Source organism: Crinia signifera, chromosome 9 (assembly GCF_055691185.1).
Source record: "Crinia signifera chromosome 9, ASM5569118v1, whole genome shotgun sequence".
Lineage (NCBI taxonomy): Eukaryota > Metazoa > Chordata > Amphibia > Anura > Myobatrachidae > Crinia > Crinia signifera.
The window spans coordinates 16788725-16807174 of NC_139225.1; the positions used below are offsets into that span (position 1 = coordinate 16788725).

At 51.9% G+C, this 18450-nt stretch overlaps 2 protein-coding genes across 3 annotated transcripts; one reads left to right on the forward strand and one right to left on the reverse strand.

Annotated features, from left to right (window-relative positions):
- On the reverse strand, positions 1 to 4311 carry CDC26 (cell division cycle 26). The gene is made up of 3 exons (XM_083161186.1): positions 4163 to 4311; positions 3034 to 3122; positions 1 to 728 (listed from the first exon to the last, which is right to left on the reverse strand). The coding sequence occupies exons 1-3, from the start codon at positions 4296 to 4298 to the stop codon at positions 555 to 557; spliced, it is 399 nt and encodes a 132-aa protein (XP_083017312.1). The 5' UTR covers positions 4299 to 4311; the 3' UTR covers positions 1 to 554.
- Positions 4154 to 17273, forward strand: PRPF4 (pre-mRNA splicing tri-snRNP complex factor PRPF4). 2 transcript variants are annotated; one of them, XM_083161185.1, is made up of 14 exons: positions 4154 to 4301; positions 5213 to 5380; positions 5738 to 5924; positions 6061 to 6148; positions 7858 to 7937; positions 8109 to 8202; positions 10155 to 10249; positions 10654 to 10712; positions 11129 to 11252; positions 13347 to 13436; positions 13533 to 13655; positions 15165 to 15272; positions 15589 to 15707; positions 16838 to 17273. In XM_083161185.1, exons 2-14 carry the CDS (start codon positions 5221 to 5223, stop codon positions 17029 to 17031), a joined length of 1521 nt encoding a protein of 506 aa, XP_083017311.1. In that variant the 5' UTR covers positions 4154 to 4301; positions 5213 to 5220; the 3' UTR covers positions 17032 to 17273. The 2 variants fall into 2 exon arrangements, with proteins under 2 accessions (XP_083017311.1, XP_083017310.1); XM_083161184.1 differs by lacking the exon at positions 4154 to 4301 and adding an exon at positions 4317 to 4395.
- Positions 17274 to 18450: the final 1177 nt, after the last annotated feature.

Here is an 18450-nt window from a genome sequence, read left to right on the forward strand (position 1 = left end):
TAAAGAAATAAACTCTTTTAATGAACATACGGTGCACTTAGTACATACACACACCGGAGGCAGCCATCTTGCCAGGTGTACCAACATCACGAGACGCATCATGATCAAAGACTGCGACCCGCATTAACCCACAGGGGCTGTTCTTCAATCAGCCAGACCAGTATAATCCCGGTTACCGCACTGCGATATCATTTTTTAAACCCAGTCACAACTGTGAACTTTGATCTTTAACCCTTGCCCAGTCAGGTCACTTCTGCTCAGACCCTGTTTATTCTGCGTCCTTCTGGCAGCACGGTCCCCAGACATTGTCCTGACCACGCTGAATAATGGTCTCTATTATAATTCTCCATAAACAATAAAATGCTCCCCCGGTTTATCATTAGTGTCCGTGGCTGGGGAGAATATGTTCCGCAGTCCTGTGGCCAGACTCGTTCACTGCCCACAAATCCTCTCTCTCCACAGCAGGCCAGGGTCGCTGGTAACGATAACACGGACGCAGGTAAGGCACGGTCTGTACTGGCACAGGAGCCCACACAAACAATGGCTGCTGGGTGTTAAAATTCAAAGTTTCCAAACTGTGTGGTGTGGTTGTTGGGTTTGGGCTGAGGTTTGTAACCGATTCGGTCATGGATGGTCTGTTCCCGCGTCTTTGAGTCCACGCTGAGAGGGACCATGCTATCTGGCTCGCTGGCCGACAGATCCACTTCTTCGCGCTGCTTCTTCCGGCTCTGCATGAAAAGGGAGAGGACACCAGCTGATAGTCAGAGAGCTGTTCAGTATTCCCAATAATAAGGTAACAGTACCTCTCTATTATATGGAATTGGTATAAAACTAACCTCTTGCAGGTGCTCACCCTAGGGGCCTAAAAATATAATATTCAAACAGCTGCCCTGCTGAATAAACTATGGGCTAATTCACCACGTACTGCTGCACGCCACTAGGTGTCACTGTTACACAACTAAGTGGCCCAAATATTATAGGATTCCATATGAAATTAGATCTGAGCGGGATTTACCACCCAATATCGCATTGCAATATGCCAGCCTAAAGGACAAATGTATGTCCCTGCCATCTGCTGTGCCAGGGTTTGCGCATGCGCTGTTTGCACTGCCAGCTGGGCAGTGTGGTCCACGCTATCTGTAGCCCATTGGCTAGCATACGCTACCGCCATCTCAAAATGCCAGTAACCCAGTTTGATATGGAAATGTCACCATGTAGCAGTACGTTTATTTATAAGGCGCCACAAAGTGTCTGCAGCGCCGTATATAGCAAACAAAAAAAAAATACAAGGTAACGTACAGGGTGTGTTGATAAAATACAGCATAAATAGGGGTATAGCTGGTAGAACTAAAATCAGCATCAGTTCAGAAGTAGGTGTCGAAATCGTCGAGGAGATTGAAGATGAAGTAGAGGAAGGGAAGAACAGGACTGGAGCACAGGTGAGGTAAAGAGGTAGGGTGAGTACGTGAGGCAGGAGGACCCTACTCATAAGAGTTAACAGACTAAAAGGAGGTGGGTGGACGAACAAAAACTATAGGATCAGTAGGAACGGATGGAGGGGTAGGGTAAGTAGGATAGGAGGAGCAAAAGAGGTTAGGAGGAGGAGGGATAGGCTAGTCGGAAGAAGTGGGTTTTGAGGGAGCGCTTGAAGGAGGTAAGGGAATCAGAAAGCCTGATGGGTGGCGGGAGGTTGTTCCAGTGCAGGGGGGCAGCGCGAGAGAAGTCTTGGACATGGGAATGGGAGGAGGTGATAAGGTGAGAGGTCAGGTGGTGGTCGGCGGTGGAGCGAAGAGGACGGGAGGGAGTGTGGATAGAGATCAGTGAAGAGAGATAAGGAGCAGTGGAGGAAGAGAGAGGGTTGTAGGTGGTGGCAAGGACTTTACTGACATACTTTGCATCACTACTGAACAAAATTGTTCTAAGGTTATACTACATGCTCCTGACCTGACGCTTGGAACACCAAAGACGGGATATGCGAACAACCAAATAGATCTGCTCTGATGAGCTAGCCCTCTGATGGATCGGCGCAGGGTGCGATTCATCTAGATTCATGGCTGAGATGACCTGTTACTAGTGCTTCTCGCTAACACGAATACCACAAGTGCACTGTCATCTTCAATAACCCAATGTTGATGCATTGAAATTAACCACGTGACATCTCTGTTATAATAATTGTTTTATTCATTTATTTTGTTGTATTTATGACACAAAACTGCAATAAAATTGTGTTTAAAAAACATACCCTGGGACCAGATGTTGACACATCAGGTGACATTACATTCCCCATAGAAATGTATGGAGTATGGCGCTGCAGATGGGGGGGGGGGAGAGGGATTGCAGATTCCTCCCCTGTGGTCTGTTTGTAATACATGCAGAGGACGCTAACACTCCCCCCTTCCCTGAATCAGCCGCAAATATTATAAAATAAATGGGCCTTAAATTCAGAATTTTGAGGGGACACTGGATACAAGGTGAAGTTTTTAGTTACTGACCCTACGACTCACACGCAGGAAAGCACCTTGAACTCCCGGACAAACTACTAAATAGTACATTGTGCAGTATTTGGTTATTACCGATACATCAGGTAGTGCGCGCACACTTCATGATTGCAGGAAGTCTTTGACGATACCCTCTGAGCAGTATGTACGGCTGACATGAAGATGCAGCAGACTCTGGGAGCACGCATAGGGGGATATTGAGAACCTCAATATACACCCTGCCCTTTTTGTGTGTGGCACTGTGCGCCCTTACACAGCGTGGACATGCCTCTGACAACTTTCGGTGTGTGCCATCATGTATACTGGGTATTACGGTGTATGCCATAATGTGTAATGGGTATTACGGTGTGTGGTATAATGTGTAAAAGGGGATGAGGCCCATAGTGCGTACACACTAGACTATTTGAAGAACTTGTCATTTCATCTGTCTGGATCGTTGGGATATATCATCTAGTGTGTTCCCAGTTTTAAAGACTGACAGAATTTATTGCCCAACACGTGGCACCCCCTGGCTTAGGACACGGTTGGTTCTCACCTCCAAATCTTTTCGAATACTCTCAAACTCCTCAATGTCATCTAGTTTCAGCTCCAGGCGGGTTGGCTTCCTTCGCAGCATCTTACACCCTAGAGAGAGATTAGGCGTTACTGTACAAAGATTGTGTGATGATGCTCAGCCAAAGATAGGGATCATCACATAATGGAGATCCCCAAACCAGTGTTCAATCAAAGGGGAATACAGGGCACAGCACTCAGCCAGGCGTTGGGAGATCCACAGGGCGCAGGACTCAGCCAGGCGCTGGGGGAACCACAGGTCGCTGCACACAGCCAGGTGCTGGGGAACCACAGGGTGCAGTACACAGAGGGGTGCTGGGCTAGCAGCAGGGCCACCACAGGGTACCTCACTCAGCCGGGCGCTGGGGGAACCACAGGGTGCCACACTCAGCCGGGCACTGGGGGAACCACAGGGTGCAGTACTCAGAGGGGTGCTGGGATGACTGGCACAGGGGGGTCAGTGAGGAGGTAGGTGACTGGCACAGGTGGTCAGTGAGGAGGGAGGTGACTGGTACATGGGGGGACAGTAGGGAGGGAGGTGGCTGGCACAGGGGGGACAGTGAGGAGGGAGGTGACTGGCACCGGGGGGGGGAGGGGGGGTCAGAGAGGAGGGGAGGTGCTTGGGAGGGGGGGGGGGGTCAGTGAGGAGGTAGGTGGGGTGGCACAGGGGGCTCAGTGAGGAGGTAGGTGACTGGCACAGGAGGGGGTCAGTGAAGAGGGAGGTGACTGGCACAGAGGGGTCAGTGAGGAGGGAGGTGACTGGCACAGGGAGGACAGTAAGGAGTTAAGTGGCTGGCACAGGGGGTCAGTGAGGAGGGAGGTGACTGGCACAGAAGGGGGTCAGTGAGGAGGGAGGTGACTGGCACAGAGGGGTCAGTGAGGAGGGAGGTGACTGGTACATGGGGGGACAGTGAGGAGGGAGGTGGCTGGCACAGGGGGGCAGTGAGGAGGGAGGTGACTGGCACGGGGGGGGGTCAGGGAGGTGGTAGGTGACTGGCACAGGAGGGTCAGTGAGGAGGGAGGTGACTGGCACAGAGGGGTCAGTGAGGACGGAGGTGGTGGGTAGTGGCACAGGATCCCCGGAGTAACGTCACAGACTACATTATACCTACCTAGTCTCTGCCTCCGCTCTCCGCCGCTCCCAGCATGCACTGCTGCCACTTCCGGGTCTTTTCCGCTTGGTGACCCGGAAGCAGTGCCCGGAACGTGCAGCAGCCGCTCGGTGTCGAAGTAACAGAGGCTGCGCATACGGTGAGTACGAGGGAACTACAACTCCCAACATCGCCAGACTGAGACAGTTGTGGAAAAGTGTTGTGCCCGGTGTACCCTGTTGGTCTGGTGCCCTGTACGTGTGTGCCTGGTACCCCCTGTAACTGTGGTGCCCTGTACGTGTGTGCCTGGTACCCCCTGTAACTGTGGTGCCCTGCATGTGTGTGGTGTGGTGCCCTGTATCATGTGTGTGCCTGGTACTCCCTATAACTGTAGTGCCCTGTTTGTGTGTGCCTGGTGCCCCCTTTACATGTGGTGTGGTGCCCTGTATGTGTGTGCCTGGTGCCTCCTTTACGGTTGGTGTGGTGCCCTGTATGTGTGTGCCTCCCCATACACGCAAGTTCCTGGGAGAATATACAATCTCCACACAGGGCCATGGTGGGAATGGAACCCATGACCTCAGGGCTGTGAGGCAGTAATGCTAACCATGACACCGTCCGTGCTGCCGCTGTATGTGTGGAGCCCTGTATGTGTGTGTGTCTGGTGCCCTGTGCATCAGGTGCCCTTTATAGTGTTCATTCTAGCACCCGCTATCTTTGAAAATCCATGTAGTTTCTCTTCCCTGCCTGGGGTGTCGCTGTCTGCTGTAGTGATTCTAGCACAGTGTGGTCTGTATATCAGCACTGATATGCAAACCAGACCTGTGCTAGAAACACCACAGCAGACAGCGACACCCCAGGCAGGGAAGAGGAACTGCAATGGATTTTCAAAGATAGCGGGTGCTAGAATGAACACTACTTTACATGTGGTGCCCCCTATACATGTTGTGCCCTTTAAGTCTGGTGCCCTGCAGGCGTGGTGCCCGGTGCACCCTGTACGTGTGGTCCACTGTACATGTGGGGCCTGGTGCCCCTGTACATCTGGTGTATCATCATGTCACTTTCTTTTCACAGACTCCATCATGTCGGACGATGAAGGCGCCCCGGTGGTGAAGAAGTCCCGTATATTCTACGGGAGTCTGGCAGAGAAGGAGAAGGAGCGTCTGGCTAGAGGAGAATCCTCACTGGGCAGAGTAACCGCGAGGTCTGGAATTGATTCCGGGAATATTAACATTGGTGGAGGTGAGGTCCTCAGATGAAAACTGCGTCATTTCTCCAACTCTGTCCTCCGGACGTTAGGCTCTCGCGTGCCATTAGTCAAGGTGGCTACTCCCCATGTCTCTAAGCTGAAGAATCGCAGCAGTGTAGATGTGCATACAGATTGGAGTCAGGCCCTCGGGTCATAGACCGTCTACAAGCTTTTTGTGCCATTTCTTACCACTTGTAGCCAGCTATGGTTTGTCTAATGCAGCAGTCTGAGGACAGTTCGTAACGCATTATTATATAGGCAACACAAGTTGATTGTGGATTAAATACTTGTGATAATATTACATAAATCCAGCAGATGGCATTTTCCAAAACCTCTTCTATGTCCCTCAGGAGAGTCCTTTGACCTTGAGGAGCACATCAATGAGAGGCAAGCGGAGGTCCTCGCAGAGTTTGAGCGCAGGAAGCGAGCGAGGCAGATCAATGTGTCCACTGATGACTCGGAGGTGAAGGCCTGTCTGAGAGCCCTTGGAGAGCCGATAACGCTGTTCGGTGAAGGACCTGCAGAGAGGAGAGAGAGGTGAGCGCAAGTTAATTTCTCCTGCAGCCCTGGACGGTGAAATCTGACGACACCAGATTTGTTTGAATAAATAATTTTTTATTTTTTTTTAAACTACGTTGTTGTTTTTACATTATCTTTATAATATTCTGTCCAGGTTGCGAAATGTTCTCTCAGTAGTTGGCACGGATGCCTTGAAGAAGACGAAGAAAGATGAAGAGAAGAGTAAGGCGTCAAGCGATGAGGTAGATTTTTTATTTTTTATTCTTTTTTTAAAAAGAGAATGTTCTAGGTTTTAGTATCTAGGCAGGTCTGCTTTGGGTAGAGGGGGTGTTTAGTTATGGCATTGAGGTTTTCTGTGGTGGAGGCTCTTCCGGTGACCGCCCTCGGTGTCATTGAGGTTTTCTGTGCTGGAGGCTCTTCGAGTGACCACCCTCATTGGCATTGAGGCTTCTGTGGTGGAGGCTCTTCCGGTGACTGCCCTCAGTGACATTGAGGCTTCTGTGGTGGAGGCTCTTCCGGTGACTGCCCTCAGTGACATTGAGGCTTCTGTGGTGGAGGCTCTTCCGGTGACCGCCCTCGGGGGCATTGAGGCTTCTGTGGTGGAGGCTCTTCCGGTGACCGCCCTAGGTGGCATTGAGGTTTTCTGTGGTGGAGGCTCTTCGAGTGACCACCCTCATTGGCATTGAGGTTTTCTGTGGTGGAGGCTCTTTGAGTGACCACCCTCTTTGGCATTGAGGCTTCTGTGGTGGAGGCTCTTCCGGTGACTGCCCTCAGTGACATTGAGGCTTCTGTGGTTGAGGCTCTTCCGGTGACCCCCCTCATTGGCATTGAGGCTTCTGTGGTGGAGGCTCTTCTGTTGACTGCCCTCGGTGACATTGAGGCTTCTGTGGTGGAGGCTGTTCGAGTGACCCCCCCCTCATTGGCATTGAGGCTTCTGTGGTGGAGGCTCTTCCGTTGACTGCCCTCGGTGACATTGAGGCTTCTGTGGTGGAGGCTGTTCAGGTGACCGCCCTCGGTGGCATTGAGGCTTTTGTGGTGGAGGCTGTTCGAGTGACCCCCCTCATTGGCATTGAGGCTTCTGTGGTGGGGGCTCTTTGGGTGACCTCTGCCGACTTGTGCTGTGTAAAAGAGTTTGTGAAATGTTTCAGAGAATAATAATTTAACAAATTTAGCTTTAAAATATACATTGAAAATGACTAATTCAGTGCTATATAATGACCAGTCCCAGGTTACTGTCGTAGAAAGTCAGGGTAAAGCGAAGCATATTACATGGTATCTTGCAGTGAAGCGTGAGGCAGCAGCAATTTTGAAAGCAGCATCCCTAATAGGACTGAGTATGGGGCCGTGCTTGTCATCAGGAGCCACTCTCCTGTGGTCATTCAAGCACCCGCTATCTTTGAAAACCCATGCAGTTCCTCTTCCCTGCCTGGGGTGTCGCTGTCTGCTGTGGTGTTTCTAGCGCAGGTCTGGTTTGCATATCAGTGCTGATATACAGACCACACTGCGCTAAAAGCACTACAGCAGACAGCGACACCCCAGGCAGGGAAGAGGAACTGCATGGGTTTTCAAAGATAGCGGGTGCTAGAATGAACACTATTATATAACTAAACCTGGTGACCTGATTACATCTAGTGCATTATATATAAAATCGATTGTCATCATTTCTATGGGCTTGCTCTTGGACTCTCCATTAATATGAATGGAGAGGTCATGGGAGATGGGCAATGACACTCGCTGCCCGCATTGGACAGGCAGAGCTGTAAGGGAAAAGAGGTTTGTGGTGTGGGACCGTCCCAGCCATCATGGGCGGCAGTGGGTAATTATGGCGCAAGTACCGTGTTTGTGGTAACTGGCTTCTTCTTTTGTATTTCACTGATTTTGTGCTCCAGCAAAAAATGAGTTTTAGTTTTGAATGGAATATATATACAAATATTATAAATCTATCTTTCAGTATCAACAGACCTGGTACCATGAGGGCCCTAGCTCTCTAAAAGCCGCCCGCCTGTGGATCGCACGATATTCCCTACCACGGTATGTGTGACTGAAATAGACGTCAAGTTCCGGGTAAAGTCTGTCTGAGGAACTGGGCACTTTGTCATGTTCGTTGTTCCCCAGACCGGCGGCAAACCTATAGTCGGATGTACAGAACTTTGTCCCGGTCTCCTGAAATTTATGATGTGCATTTAATACACTTCTCTCCAGGGCACTGACGCGATTAGAAGCCGCCCGGGAATACAGGACTATCCCAGAATCCACCAGGACTTCCCAGAAACAAGAGCTGGACAAGTGTCTGAGTGTGAGTATAACGGGTGCGAAGACCAATAATAAAAGGGCCCAATTCTAAGGCAGGAACGTATTTTACCACAGTCACGTCTATGTCTTATGATCATGCCGTGGATAATATACAGACAATTGAGGCTCCCATTTCCATTGTCCTGAGAGCGCATCTCCAGGTGCAGTTACTGCGTCTGTACTCATTAGCGCTATGGCAGGTGCAGTTACTGCGTCTGTACACATTAGCGCTATGGCAGGTGCAGTTACTGCGTCTGTACACATCAGCGCTATGGCAGGTGCAGTTACTGCGTCTGTACACATCAGCGCTATGGCAGGTGCAGTTACTGCGTCTGTACACATCAGCGCTATGGCAGGTGCAGTTACTGTGTCTGTACACATCAGCGCTATGGCAGGTGCAGTTACTGCGTCTGTACACATCAGCGCTATGGCAGGTGCAGTTACTGCGTCTGTACACATCAGCGCTATGGCAGGTGCAGTTACTGCGTCTGTACACATCAGCGCTATGGCAGGTGCAGTTACTGCGTCTGTACACATCAGCGCTATGGCAGGTGCAGTTACTGCGTCTGTACACATCAGCGCTATGGCAGGTGCAGTTACTGGCGTCTGTACACATCAGCGCTATGGCAGGTGCAGTTACGGCGTCTGTACACATTAGCGCTATGGCAGGTGCAGTTACTGCGTCTGTACACATCAGCGCTATGGCAGGTGCAGTTACTGCGTCTGTACACATCAGCGCTATGGAGGTGCAGTTACTGCGTCTGTACACATCAGCGCTATGGCAGGTGCAGTTACTGCGTCTGTACACATCAGCGCTATGGCAGGTGCAGTTACTGCGTCTGTACACATCAGCGCTATGGCAGGTGCAGTTACTGCGTCTGTACACATCAGCGCTATGGCAGGTGCAGTTACTGCGTCTGTACACATCAGCGCTATGGCAGGTGCAGTTACTGCGTCTGTACACATCAGCGCTATGGCAGGTGCAGTTACTGCGGCTGTACACATCAGCGCTATGGCAGGTGCAGTTACTGCGGCTGTACACATCAGCGCTATGGCAGGTGCAGTTACTGCGGCTGTACACATCAGCGCTATGGCAGGTGCAGTTACTGCGGCTGTACACATCAGCGCTATGGCAGGTGCAGTTACTGCGGCTGTACACATCAGCGCTATGGCAGGTGCAGTTACTGCGGCTGTACACATCAGCGCTATGGCAGGTGCAGTTACTGCGGCTGTACACATCAGCGCTATGGCAGGTGCAGTTACTGCGTCTGTACACATCAGCGCTATGGCAGGTGCAGTTACGGCGTCTGTACACATCAGCGCTATGGCAGGTGCAGTTACGGCGTCTGTACACATCAGCGCTATGGCAGGTGCAGTTACTGCGTCTGTACACATCAGCGCTATGGCAGGTGCAGTTACTGCGTCTGTACACATCAGCGCTATGGCAGGTGCAGTTACTGCGTCTGTACACATCAGCGCTATGGCAGGTGCAGTTACTGCGTCTGTACACATCAGCGCTATGGCAGGTGCAGTTACTGCGGCTGTGCATCTTTGTCACCCCCGGTTACCTCCCAGGAACACCCACTAATGTACAAGGGGCCTATGCCTAATTCTGTATAACATCTCTGAAAATCGGGGTACAAGTACAGACTTATGGCAAATGGCGCATGGCACACAGGATAACGGCTGTTACCACGTAGTGTAATATCACAGGATAACGGCTGTTGCCGCGTAGTGTAATAGCACGGGATAATGACTGCTACCACGTAGTGTGATATAGCAGGATAACGGCTGTTGCCGCGTAGTGTAATATCGCGGGATAACGGCGCTGTTGCCGCGTAGTGCAATATGGCGGGATAATGGCTGTTACCAGTTTCTGGATGGATTTTAGGTGTGTTCGGGTGAGTTCTGTGTATTTGATACTAACTCTATTTTCTTTGTTCTTTGTACTCTCAGTCCTTGAACAACTTTTGCAGCCAAATTGGAGATGACCGTCCGTTGTCTTTCTGCCATTTTAGTCCTAACTCTAAACTCTTGGCCACGGCGTGTTGGTAAGTGTTGGGGGCCCGGACCCCCAGGGCTGGTCCTATGTGTACTCTCCCTGTATATTCATGGTCTCTGGGAACTGATAAACCTCATCTCTTACCCCAAATACACATACAACCCCAGACTTGTGTACATCGTTCTAGCCGTACATCCTAAATACTGGCCTCTCCTGAACCAGGTAGAGGTGTCGTCTGCATGTTCCCAAACCTTCACCTTCCCTGAAATAAGAACAAACCTTGGTATCTCTCCTGTGTAATATCAGGCGTCCATAGTCCTGTGTGTAAGATGCTGCATTTCAGCTGATGAGAACGTAGCGGAACAGAACATCTACTGCGGATGCCCTGTATGTGCGGCTGTCCGGGCCCTCATTTAGCCCAATGCTGATCTCTTCTCTCATTTATCTTCCTAGGAGCGGACTGTGCAAACTGTGGTCAGTGCCGGATTGTAACCCTATACGGACTTTGCGAGGTAAATGTTATGGGAGCTTTGGGATTGATTCTGTGAAAGATAAGGGCGAGAGGTAATCCCAGAATGCATTGTATAGATACAGAGCACAGACAGCCACTTAGTGACCCATCCACCAGCACAGTATAGCGGGAAGTGGGAGGAGACCAGAAACGTGCGGGGTGCAGTAGAGTCACGTACGTACGGTAGAAGTCTAGTCACTCCTGCAATGTACAGGTTTACATGTGGCTTCGGGTTGGATAGTACGGGTGTCAGTCATAGAAACATAGAATGTGACGGCAGATAAGAACCACTTGGCCCATCCTAGTCTGCCCCTTTTTTAAACATGTTACCTCAAACCATATTTGATCCTTATTTTTTTGTAAGGATATCAATATGCCTATCCCAAGCAAGTCATAACCTACTCTTTCATTTTCCAGGACACAACACAAATGTGGGAGCCATCGTTTTTCACCCCAATTCCACTTTGTCTCTGGATGAGAAAGACGTCAACTTGGCTTCCTGCGGGGCAGACGGCTCTGTGAAACTGTGGAACCTAGAGAGGTGAGTGACCCCCCCCCCCCCCCCCCCCCCCCGCTATACAGCCCCCTGTGTTTGCTTTTGATGCACCAATGGGACATGGGCCTACTTCATAAATGTATGTAGGCCTGGTGGTTCTCTTCCATCTCCGATGCTTGTTCTACCCCAGTGCTGGTTCTGTCTGCGACGACAGCTGCATTGCCCCATGATCTGCTGTGTGGGAAGGAGCGTCAGTAGCCAGTGTTGCAGAAAACGGGGTCTCTTTGACCCCCAATTTCTTGTTGTAACAATGCCAGTGGCTGCATCCATGGAGGAGACGTCACTGGCCCCAGCAGCCAGAACGTCAGATTGCATGCGATAACCAGTGGCTCTGGCCGGGAGGTCCGACCTGCGCAGGTCATTGTATCGGGTTCTATGGATCGGTTATAAATGGTCTGGACCCAGAAACATGAGATCATCTGCCGTAATCCGTCTCCTTCCTGAACAGCAATAGTTTGGCAGAGACGTCTTTGCCTCATGATCCTAATTAAAGGCTCTGCTCTTACTGCGTGATCAGTATTTCTCTTGCTCGTTATGTAGTAAGCCTCTGTCTCTCAAGGAGTAATTACCCCAGCTCGTAGGATCCTAGTGGTTGTCCTGGTGAGTCATCCCTCCCTGGGGGAATCTGATTTGCCTGACACCCCTGGGTCCATGTGGCACACTACCCGTAGTCCCTGCTGTCATGTGGCCGTCCCTGTGTGTCCTTCTCATCAAGTAAGCGATGAGCCGCCAGGTGCTGTGTACTAGCGAAGGGGAATCAACACCTAACCCTCCGTGGGATTGTGGGAGCCTGGGAATAGCATGCGGACTATCTGCAGTACAGACTGAGGACCCGGCCGTGAGCACAACTAGACGGATCTTCTGCATCATTGCACTATCGCAACGTTGCAGCAATGGGGGAAATATGTTGTTGGTGGTTTTATACTTCACTGACGTTATCGGTTGCCAAAATGCTTTGTGCGCACATTGCCGCCCCCTCCCCATAACCAGCCTCGGCTGCCACTTGCAATGGCCCCATCGCCACGAGCATTGGGCCTAATTCATGTTTGTCAGGAGATTTTCCAAGCTATGGAGCTGATCATGTTAGCTAGAGACGCCGGCGGGACACAGCGCAACTGCGCGCACATTTGATGCCCATACGCAATTACAGAGACCATGGAAGCGAAGGCGTGGTCTGCGGCTACGCTGGCTGGTCACAGCAGTAGCAGATTCATCTAGTGTATCTGCACGTCCTAATTCACCATGACACAACTGAGTTTTCCGTCCATTTCCTGCCAATCACACTGCGACAAGGTTCTTCGGGATCGCAGCGGAACCCTCGCACATGTCCAGTTTGCCGATAATCGCGCTGTGGCATGAACATCGCCCATTGCCTGCAAACATGAACTGGCTACCCATGGAATGGAAATCTTAAGGGGCCCCCTTACACTAGTAAGATTTATCTTCAGATCTGGCTGGTTGGAACAAAAACATGGTTATGGATGAGTGACAGTTGTAACAGTTTTCCAGCATTTCCAAGCAAATGGTCAACTGTCATTTGCTCTCATCCAGAACCATGTTTTTGTTCCAACCAGACAGATCTGAAGATAAATCTGCGTGTGTATGGCCACCTTAAAGCACGGCAGGGGCACAGCTGTGGGCTCTGCAGCAGAGCAGTGGGTCCAGATCGTATGACACCTGCACACGTGTGCTGATTTGGGTTATGTGATTGCGGTGAGGGGGGCCTAGATGAGCGAGCCCTTTACAAATAAAAAGGAATCTAATCTGATTTCTATAAAACTTCAGAGAGAGAGAGAACAAATCTACACAAACTACAGTTGTGACTGTGATATCTGGAGTAGTCACACTGTACTGTCCCTCTATGGCAGAGGGTTGACCGTGACCCACTTCGCCTGCCATGCTACCGACCAGGTGCCTTTCTCCTCTACCAATACTGTTAAGTACGGGCACGGTGGGCAGCGCTGCTTGCACCCCAGCAGAGAGCGCACCAGCCTGGCACTTCTTCCTAAAGACCCAATTTTCTGTACCCGTGGGCCCCTGTGTGCCGCCCTTACATAATTGTGTCTCTCTTTCCCTCAGCGATGAGCCAGTTGCGGACATAGAAGGTCACACAATGAGGGTGGCGAGAGTAATGTGGCATCCATCCGGGCGATTTCTGGGCACGACATGGTAAGGAATCTAGTGTGTGAGCCGCTGACTGCCGGGGCAGCAGATTGACGGCGGTCAGACTGACGGGTTTCTCTTTCTGTCCTCCTGGTAATACAGCTACGACCGGTCGTGGAGATTGTGGGATCTAGAGGCTCAGGAGGAGATTCTGCATCAGGAAGGGCACAGTAAGGGGGTGTACGACCTCTCCTTCCACCTGGACGGGTCCCTAGCTGGCACTGGGTAAGACACCTATATTGTCATGTGAGCGTATGGCAGCAGGTCGGCTGTGGCATAACTTCAGCCTGGTCTGAAGGGGCTGCTTGCGCAGGAGCTGGGCGGACAGAACCCTGTTTCCGTGCAGCCCTGCAGCAGGCTTACAGCACCGTCATTGCAGATTGCTCCTGCGCGATTGTGACGCCCACTTCTATGTTTTGCCTCGTCAGCCTTGTGACGCTTTTATTTTTCGGTACTCTTTACTTAGAAGGGCGCCCACGATTTTGATCGTGGGCATCGTTAGTAAAAATCTCGGGCATCTCGGGGATTGAATGCACTAAAAAATCGGGTGCGATCAACCGACGAGATGCCCGAGATTTCCCATAGGGAACAATGTTAAATGTCTCAATTGACCCAATTTTCCTGTTCAATGCCTCAATTGACCCGATTTTTCCATAGGAAACAATGTTAAATGGGCCACAGAGGCCAAATAGGCACCCTGAAGTGTATAATGGCCACCCGAATTGTTAACGCCACCCCACGATCAACGTCAACCCGATGCGTGGCGAGCGCAGCGAGCCCGCGAGGGGCGGCGGTACGCGTCCTACGACCTTTTCATACCCCCACTATCCACGTCGGCGTGGAGTTGAGAATAGAAAGTGTGGCGAGCGCAGCGAGCCACCGAGCCCGAAGCGTGGCGAGCGCAGCGAGCCCCGCGAGGGTACGCGGACAGCTGTGAAGCCCGCGAGGGGACGCGGATACCTGTGAAGGTATCCGGGTCCCCTCGCGGGGCTCGCTGCGCTCGCCACGCTTCGGGCTCGGTGGCTCGCTGCGCTCGCCACACTTTCTATTCTCAACTCCACGCCGACGTGGATAGTGGGGGTATGAAAAGGTCGTAGGACGCGTACCGCCGCCCCTCGCGGGCTCGCTGCGCTCGCCACGCTTCGGGTTGACGTTGATCGTGGGGTGGCGTTAACAATTCGGGTGGCCATTATTCACTTCAGGGTGCCTATTTGGCCTCTGTGGCCCATTTAACATTGTTTCCTATGGAAAAATTGGGTCAATTGAGGCATTGAACAGGAAAATCGGGTCAATTGAGACATTTAACATTGTTCCCTATGGGAAATCTCGGGCATCTCGTCGGTTGATCGCACCCGATTTTTTAGTGCATTCAATCCCCGAGATGCCCGAGATGTGCGCCCTTCTAAGTAAAGAGTACCTATTTTTCTAACCTTTTCAGTTGCTTTATTTGAAATCTGCCTTAAGGTTCCGCTCATTTAGCCATGAGGAGGGCAAATCGTTAATGCAATGGTCCCTCCTTGCAGCACGATTGCACCATATGCTCGCTGATTTTTTTTGCGCAGGACAGCGCGGCTGCGAACGGACTATCAGCGCGACCGGAGAGGCTGCATGTGCTTATAGCCGCACTTGCTCGCATTGCCCCGCAGCCCACATAATTCCATGTGACGTGCATTGTACAGATCCGCTGGTGCCAGTTGATTCTGAAACCGTATCACAACATGATGTTCTTTGCAGAGGTCTGGACGCCTTCGGCCGGGTGTGGGACCTGCGGACCGGTCGCTGCATCATGTTCTTGGAAGGTCACCTGAAAGAAATCTACAGCATCAACTTCTCACCCAATGGGTAAGGAGACAAGGGCATGATACAGAGGTGCGGGGACAGCACCTAACAGTCCTGTGCTATGTGCGCCAAGGAACCTGCGATGCCTAGTTGGGCCGGTGGCAGAATCTTCGCCCGTTCCTTCTTTGTCTATATTTTTCTTTACAGTAAATGTCGTCCTTTTGCTTTTTATATGTTGGTGGTCTCTGTGCGCCATAGTATAACTGGGGACATGAGTATATACCTGCACACGTATAGAATATTTGGCTAGTAGTAGTACTTGGACAAACAATGATCGCAGGCACTTGCTATCCTGTCATGTTTTCTCGCTGTATTGCAGATTCCATGTAGCGACTGGCAGCGGCGACAACACCTGCAAAGTGTGGGACCTGCGGCAGAGGCGCTGTATCTATACTATCCCAGCACACCAGAACCTGGTCAGCGCGGTAAAGTTCCAGCGTAAGTAGAACTCTGATAATGTGTCATTCCTGATCCCGCCCAGAGGAGGCGGTGCCCTGCTAGTGTCATTACTGATCCCGCCCAGAGGAGGAGGTGCCCTGCTAGTGTCACTACTGATCCCGCCCAGAGGAGGCGATGCCCTGCTAGTGTCATTACTGATCCCGCCCAGAGGAGGAGGTGCCCTGCTAGTGTCATTACTGATCCCGCCCAGAGGAGGAGGTGCCCTGCTAGTGTCATTACTGATCCCGCCCAGAGGAGGAGGTGCCCTGCTAGTGTCATTACTGATCCCGCCCAGGGGAGGAGGTGCCCTGCTGGTGTCATTACTGATCCCGCCCAGAGGAGGAGGTGCCCTGCTGGTGTCATTACTGATCCCGCCCAGAGGAGGAGGTGCCCTGCTGGTGTCATTACTGATCCCGCCCAGAGGAGGAGGTGCCCTGCTGGTGTCATTACTGATCCCGCCCAGAGGAGGCGGTGCCCTGCTAGTGTCATTACTGATTCCGCCCAGAGGAGGCAGTGCCCTGCTAGTGTCATTACTGATTCCGCCCAGAGGAGGAGGTGCCCTGCTTGTGTCATTACTTATTCTGCCCAGAGGAGCAGGTGCCCTGCTAGTGTCATTACTGATTCCGCCCAGAGGAGGCGGTGCCCTGCTAGTGTCATTCACTGATCCCGCCTAGAGGAGGAGGTGCCCTGCTAGTGTCATTACTGATTCCGCCCAGAGGAGGCGGTACCCTGCTAGTGTCATTTACTGATCCCGCCCAGAGGAAGCGGAGCCCTGCTAGTGTCATTACTGATCCCGCCCAGAGGAAGCGGAGCCCTGCTAGTGTCATTACTGATCCCGCCCAGAGGAGGTGCCCTGCTAGTGTCATTACTGATCCCGCCCAGAGTAGGCGGTGCCCTGCTAGTGTGCCATTACTGATCCCGCCCAGAGGAGGCGGTGCCCTGCTATTGTATCATTACTGATGATTCCACCCACAGGGCTAACAAGTTAGTAGAGTAGCACTGAGTATATGTCGGAGGGCCAAGTTGAGGGACCCGCACTGTGTGTAGAACAATCCCTGTAATGGCCCCCTGAGCCCACAACACATGTTCTTTGTCTGGGATATAATAATCTATCATCTGGTCTCCAACAGCCACAAATGGTCATTACCTGCTGACGGGAGCCTATGACAACACTGCCAAAGTGTGGACACAGCCCTTGTGGTCTCCACTGAAGACCTTGGCCGGGCACGAGGGGAAGGTGATGGGCCTGGACATCTCCGCAGACGGAGAACTCATCGCCACCTGTTCCTTTGACAGAACGTTTAAGCTTTGGATGGCGGAGTAAGGGGACTCCGGCAACATGGAGACATTACTGGACTAAATATCCGCCTGTCGTATAGCACACATCCACACGTTGGGGGGGATCCGCGGTTTTATTCACATTGCGCTATACGTTCCTCTCAGAGACTGAATCAGTGTTCCGTGTGCGAGATAACGGACATGGGGGAACACAAGACGAGAAGCGTGTAATGGGGGGCCGAGCGCCTCTTGTTGTTATAACAATGATTAAATGTGTTTTATATTGTACGAGCTCCCGTTTCTGTTACAATAGTGACAACGTTATTCTCTGTAGACATAAAATGCAAGGAAAGTCCAATATGCCTCAGACTGAGCACCGCCTGGCATGTATACACTGGATGCATTATGTAGACACAGACGATATGTCATCATTAGAACGTCTATAGGAATGACGAGTTACTGGTACGATGTCCTCTGCACCGGTGATGATGTCGTAATAACTATAGGCCGAACCTGTGGTGCTTCCGGCAGTGAGTACTGAAACCCTATCCCCTCCCTATTGTCCAATCCTAAAATCCCCTCCCCCTAGTGCCTAATCTTAACCCTCCCCCTAGTGCCGAATTCTAATCTCCCCTCCCCCTAGTGCCTAATCCTAACCTCCCCTCCCCCTAGTGACCAATCCTAACCTCCCCTCCCCCTAGTGCCTAATCCTAACCTCCCCTCCCCCTAGTGCCTAATCCTAACCTCCCCTCCCCCTAGTGCCCAATCCTAACCTCCCCTCCCCCTAGTGCCCAATCCTAACCTCCCCTCCCCCTAGTGCCCAATCCTAACCTCCCCTCCCCTAGTGCCCAATCCTAACCTTCCCTCCCCCTAGTGCCTAATCCTAACCTCCCCTCCCCCCTAGTGCCTAATCCTAACCTCCCCCTAGTGCCCAATCCTAACCTCCCCTCCCCCTAGTGCCTAATCCTAACCTCCCCTCCCCCTAGTGCCTAATCCTAACCTCCCCTCCCCCTAGTGCCCAATCCTAACCTCCCCTCCCCCTAGTGCCTAATCCTAACCTCCCCTCCCACCTAGTGCCTAATCCTAACCTCCCCTCCCACCTAGTGCCTAATCCTTACCTCCCCTCCCCCCTAGTGCCTAATCCTAACCCTCCCCCTAGTGCCTAATCCTAACCTCCCCTCCCCCTAGTGCCCAATCCTAACCTCCCCTCCCCCTAGTGCCCAATCCTGACCTCCCCTCCCCCTAGTGCCTAATCCTAACCTCCCCTCCCCCTAGTGCCTAATCCTAACCTCCCCTCCCCCAGTGCCTAATCCTAACCTCCCCTCCCCCTAGTGCCCAATCCTAATCTCCCCTCCCACCTAGTGCCTAATCCTAACCTCCCCTCCCACCTAGTGCCTAATCCTAACCTCCCCTCCCACCTAGTGCCTAATCCTAACCTCCCACTAATACCTAATCCTAACATCCC

Excerpts from the sequence above, each read along its gene's own strand:
- PRPF4 (XM_083161185.1), top strand. The coding sequence starts at position 5,221 with ATGTCGGACGATGAAGGCGCCCCGGTGGTGAAGAAGTCCCGTATATTC. Across the intron at positions 13,437-13,532 it reads CGATTTCTGGGCACGACATG|CTACGACCGGTCGTGGAGAT; the intron begins GTAAGGAATCTA and ends CTGGTAATACAG. Across the intron at positions 13,656-15,164 it reads GGGTCCCTAGCTGGCACTGG|AGGTCTGGACGCCTTCGGCC; the intron begins GTAAGACACCTA and ends TGTTCTTTGCAG.
- CDC26 (XM_083161186.1), bottom strand. The coding sequence starts at position 4,298 with ATGCGCAGCCTCTGTTACTTCGACACCGAGCGGCTGCTGCACGTTCCG. Across the intron at positions 3,123-4,162 it reads AGAGCGGAGGCAGAGACTAG|GGTGTAAGATGCTGCGAAGG; the intron begins GTAGGTATAATG and ends ATCTCTCTCTAG. Across the intron at positions 729-3,033 it reads GTATTCGAAAAGATTTGGAG|AGCCGGAAGAAGCAGCGCGA; the intron begins GTGAGAACCAAC and ends CTTTTCATGCAG.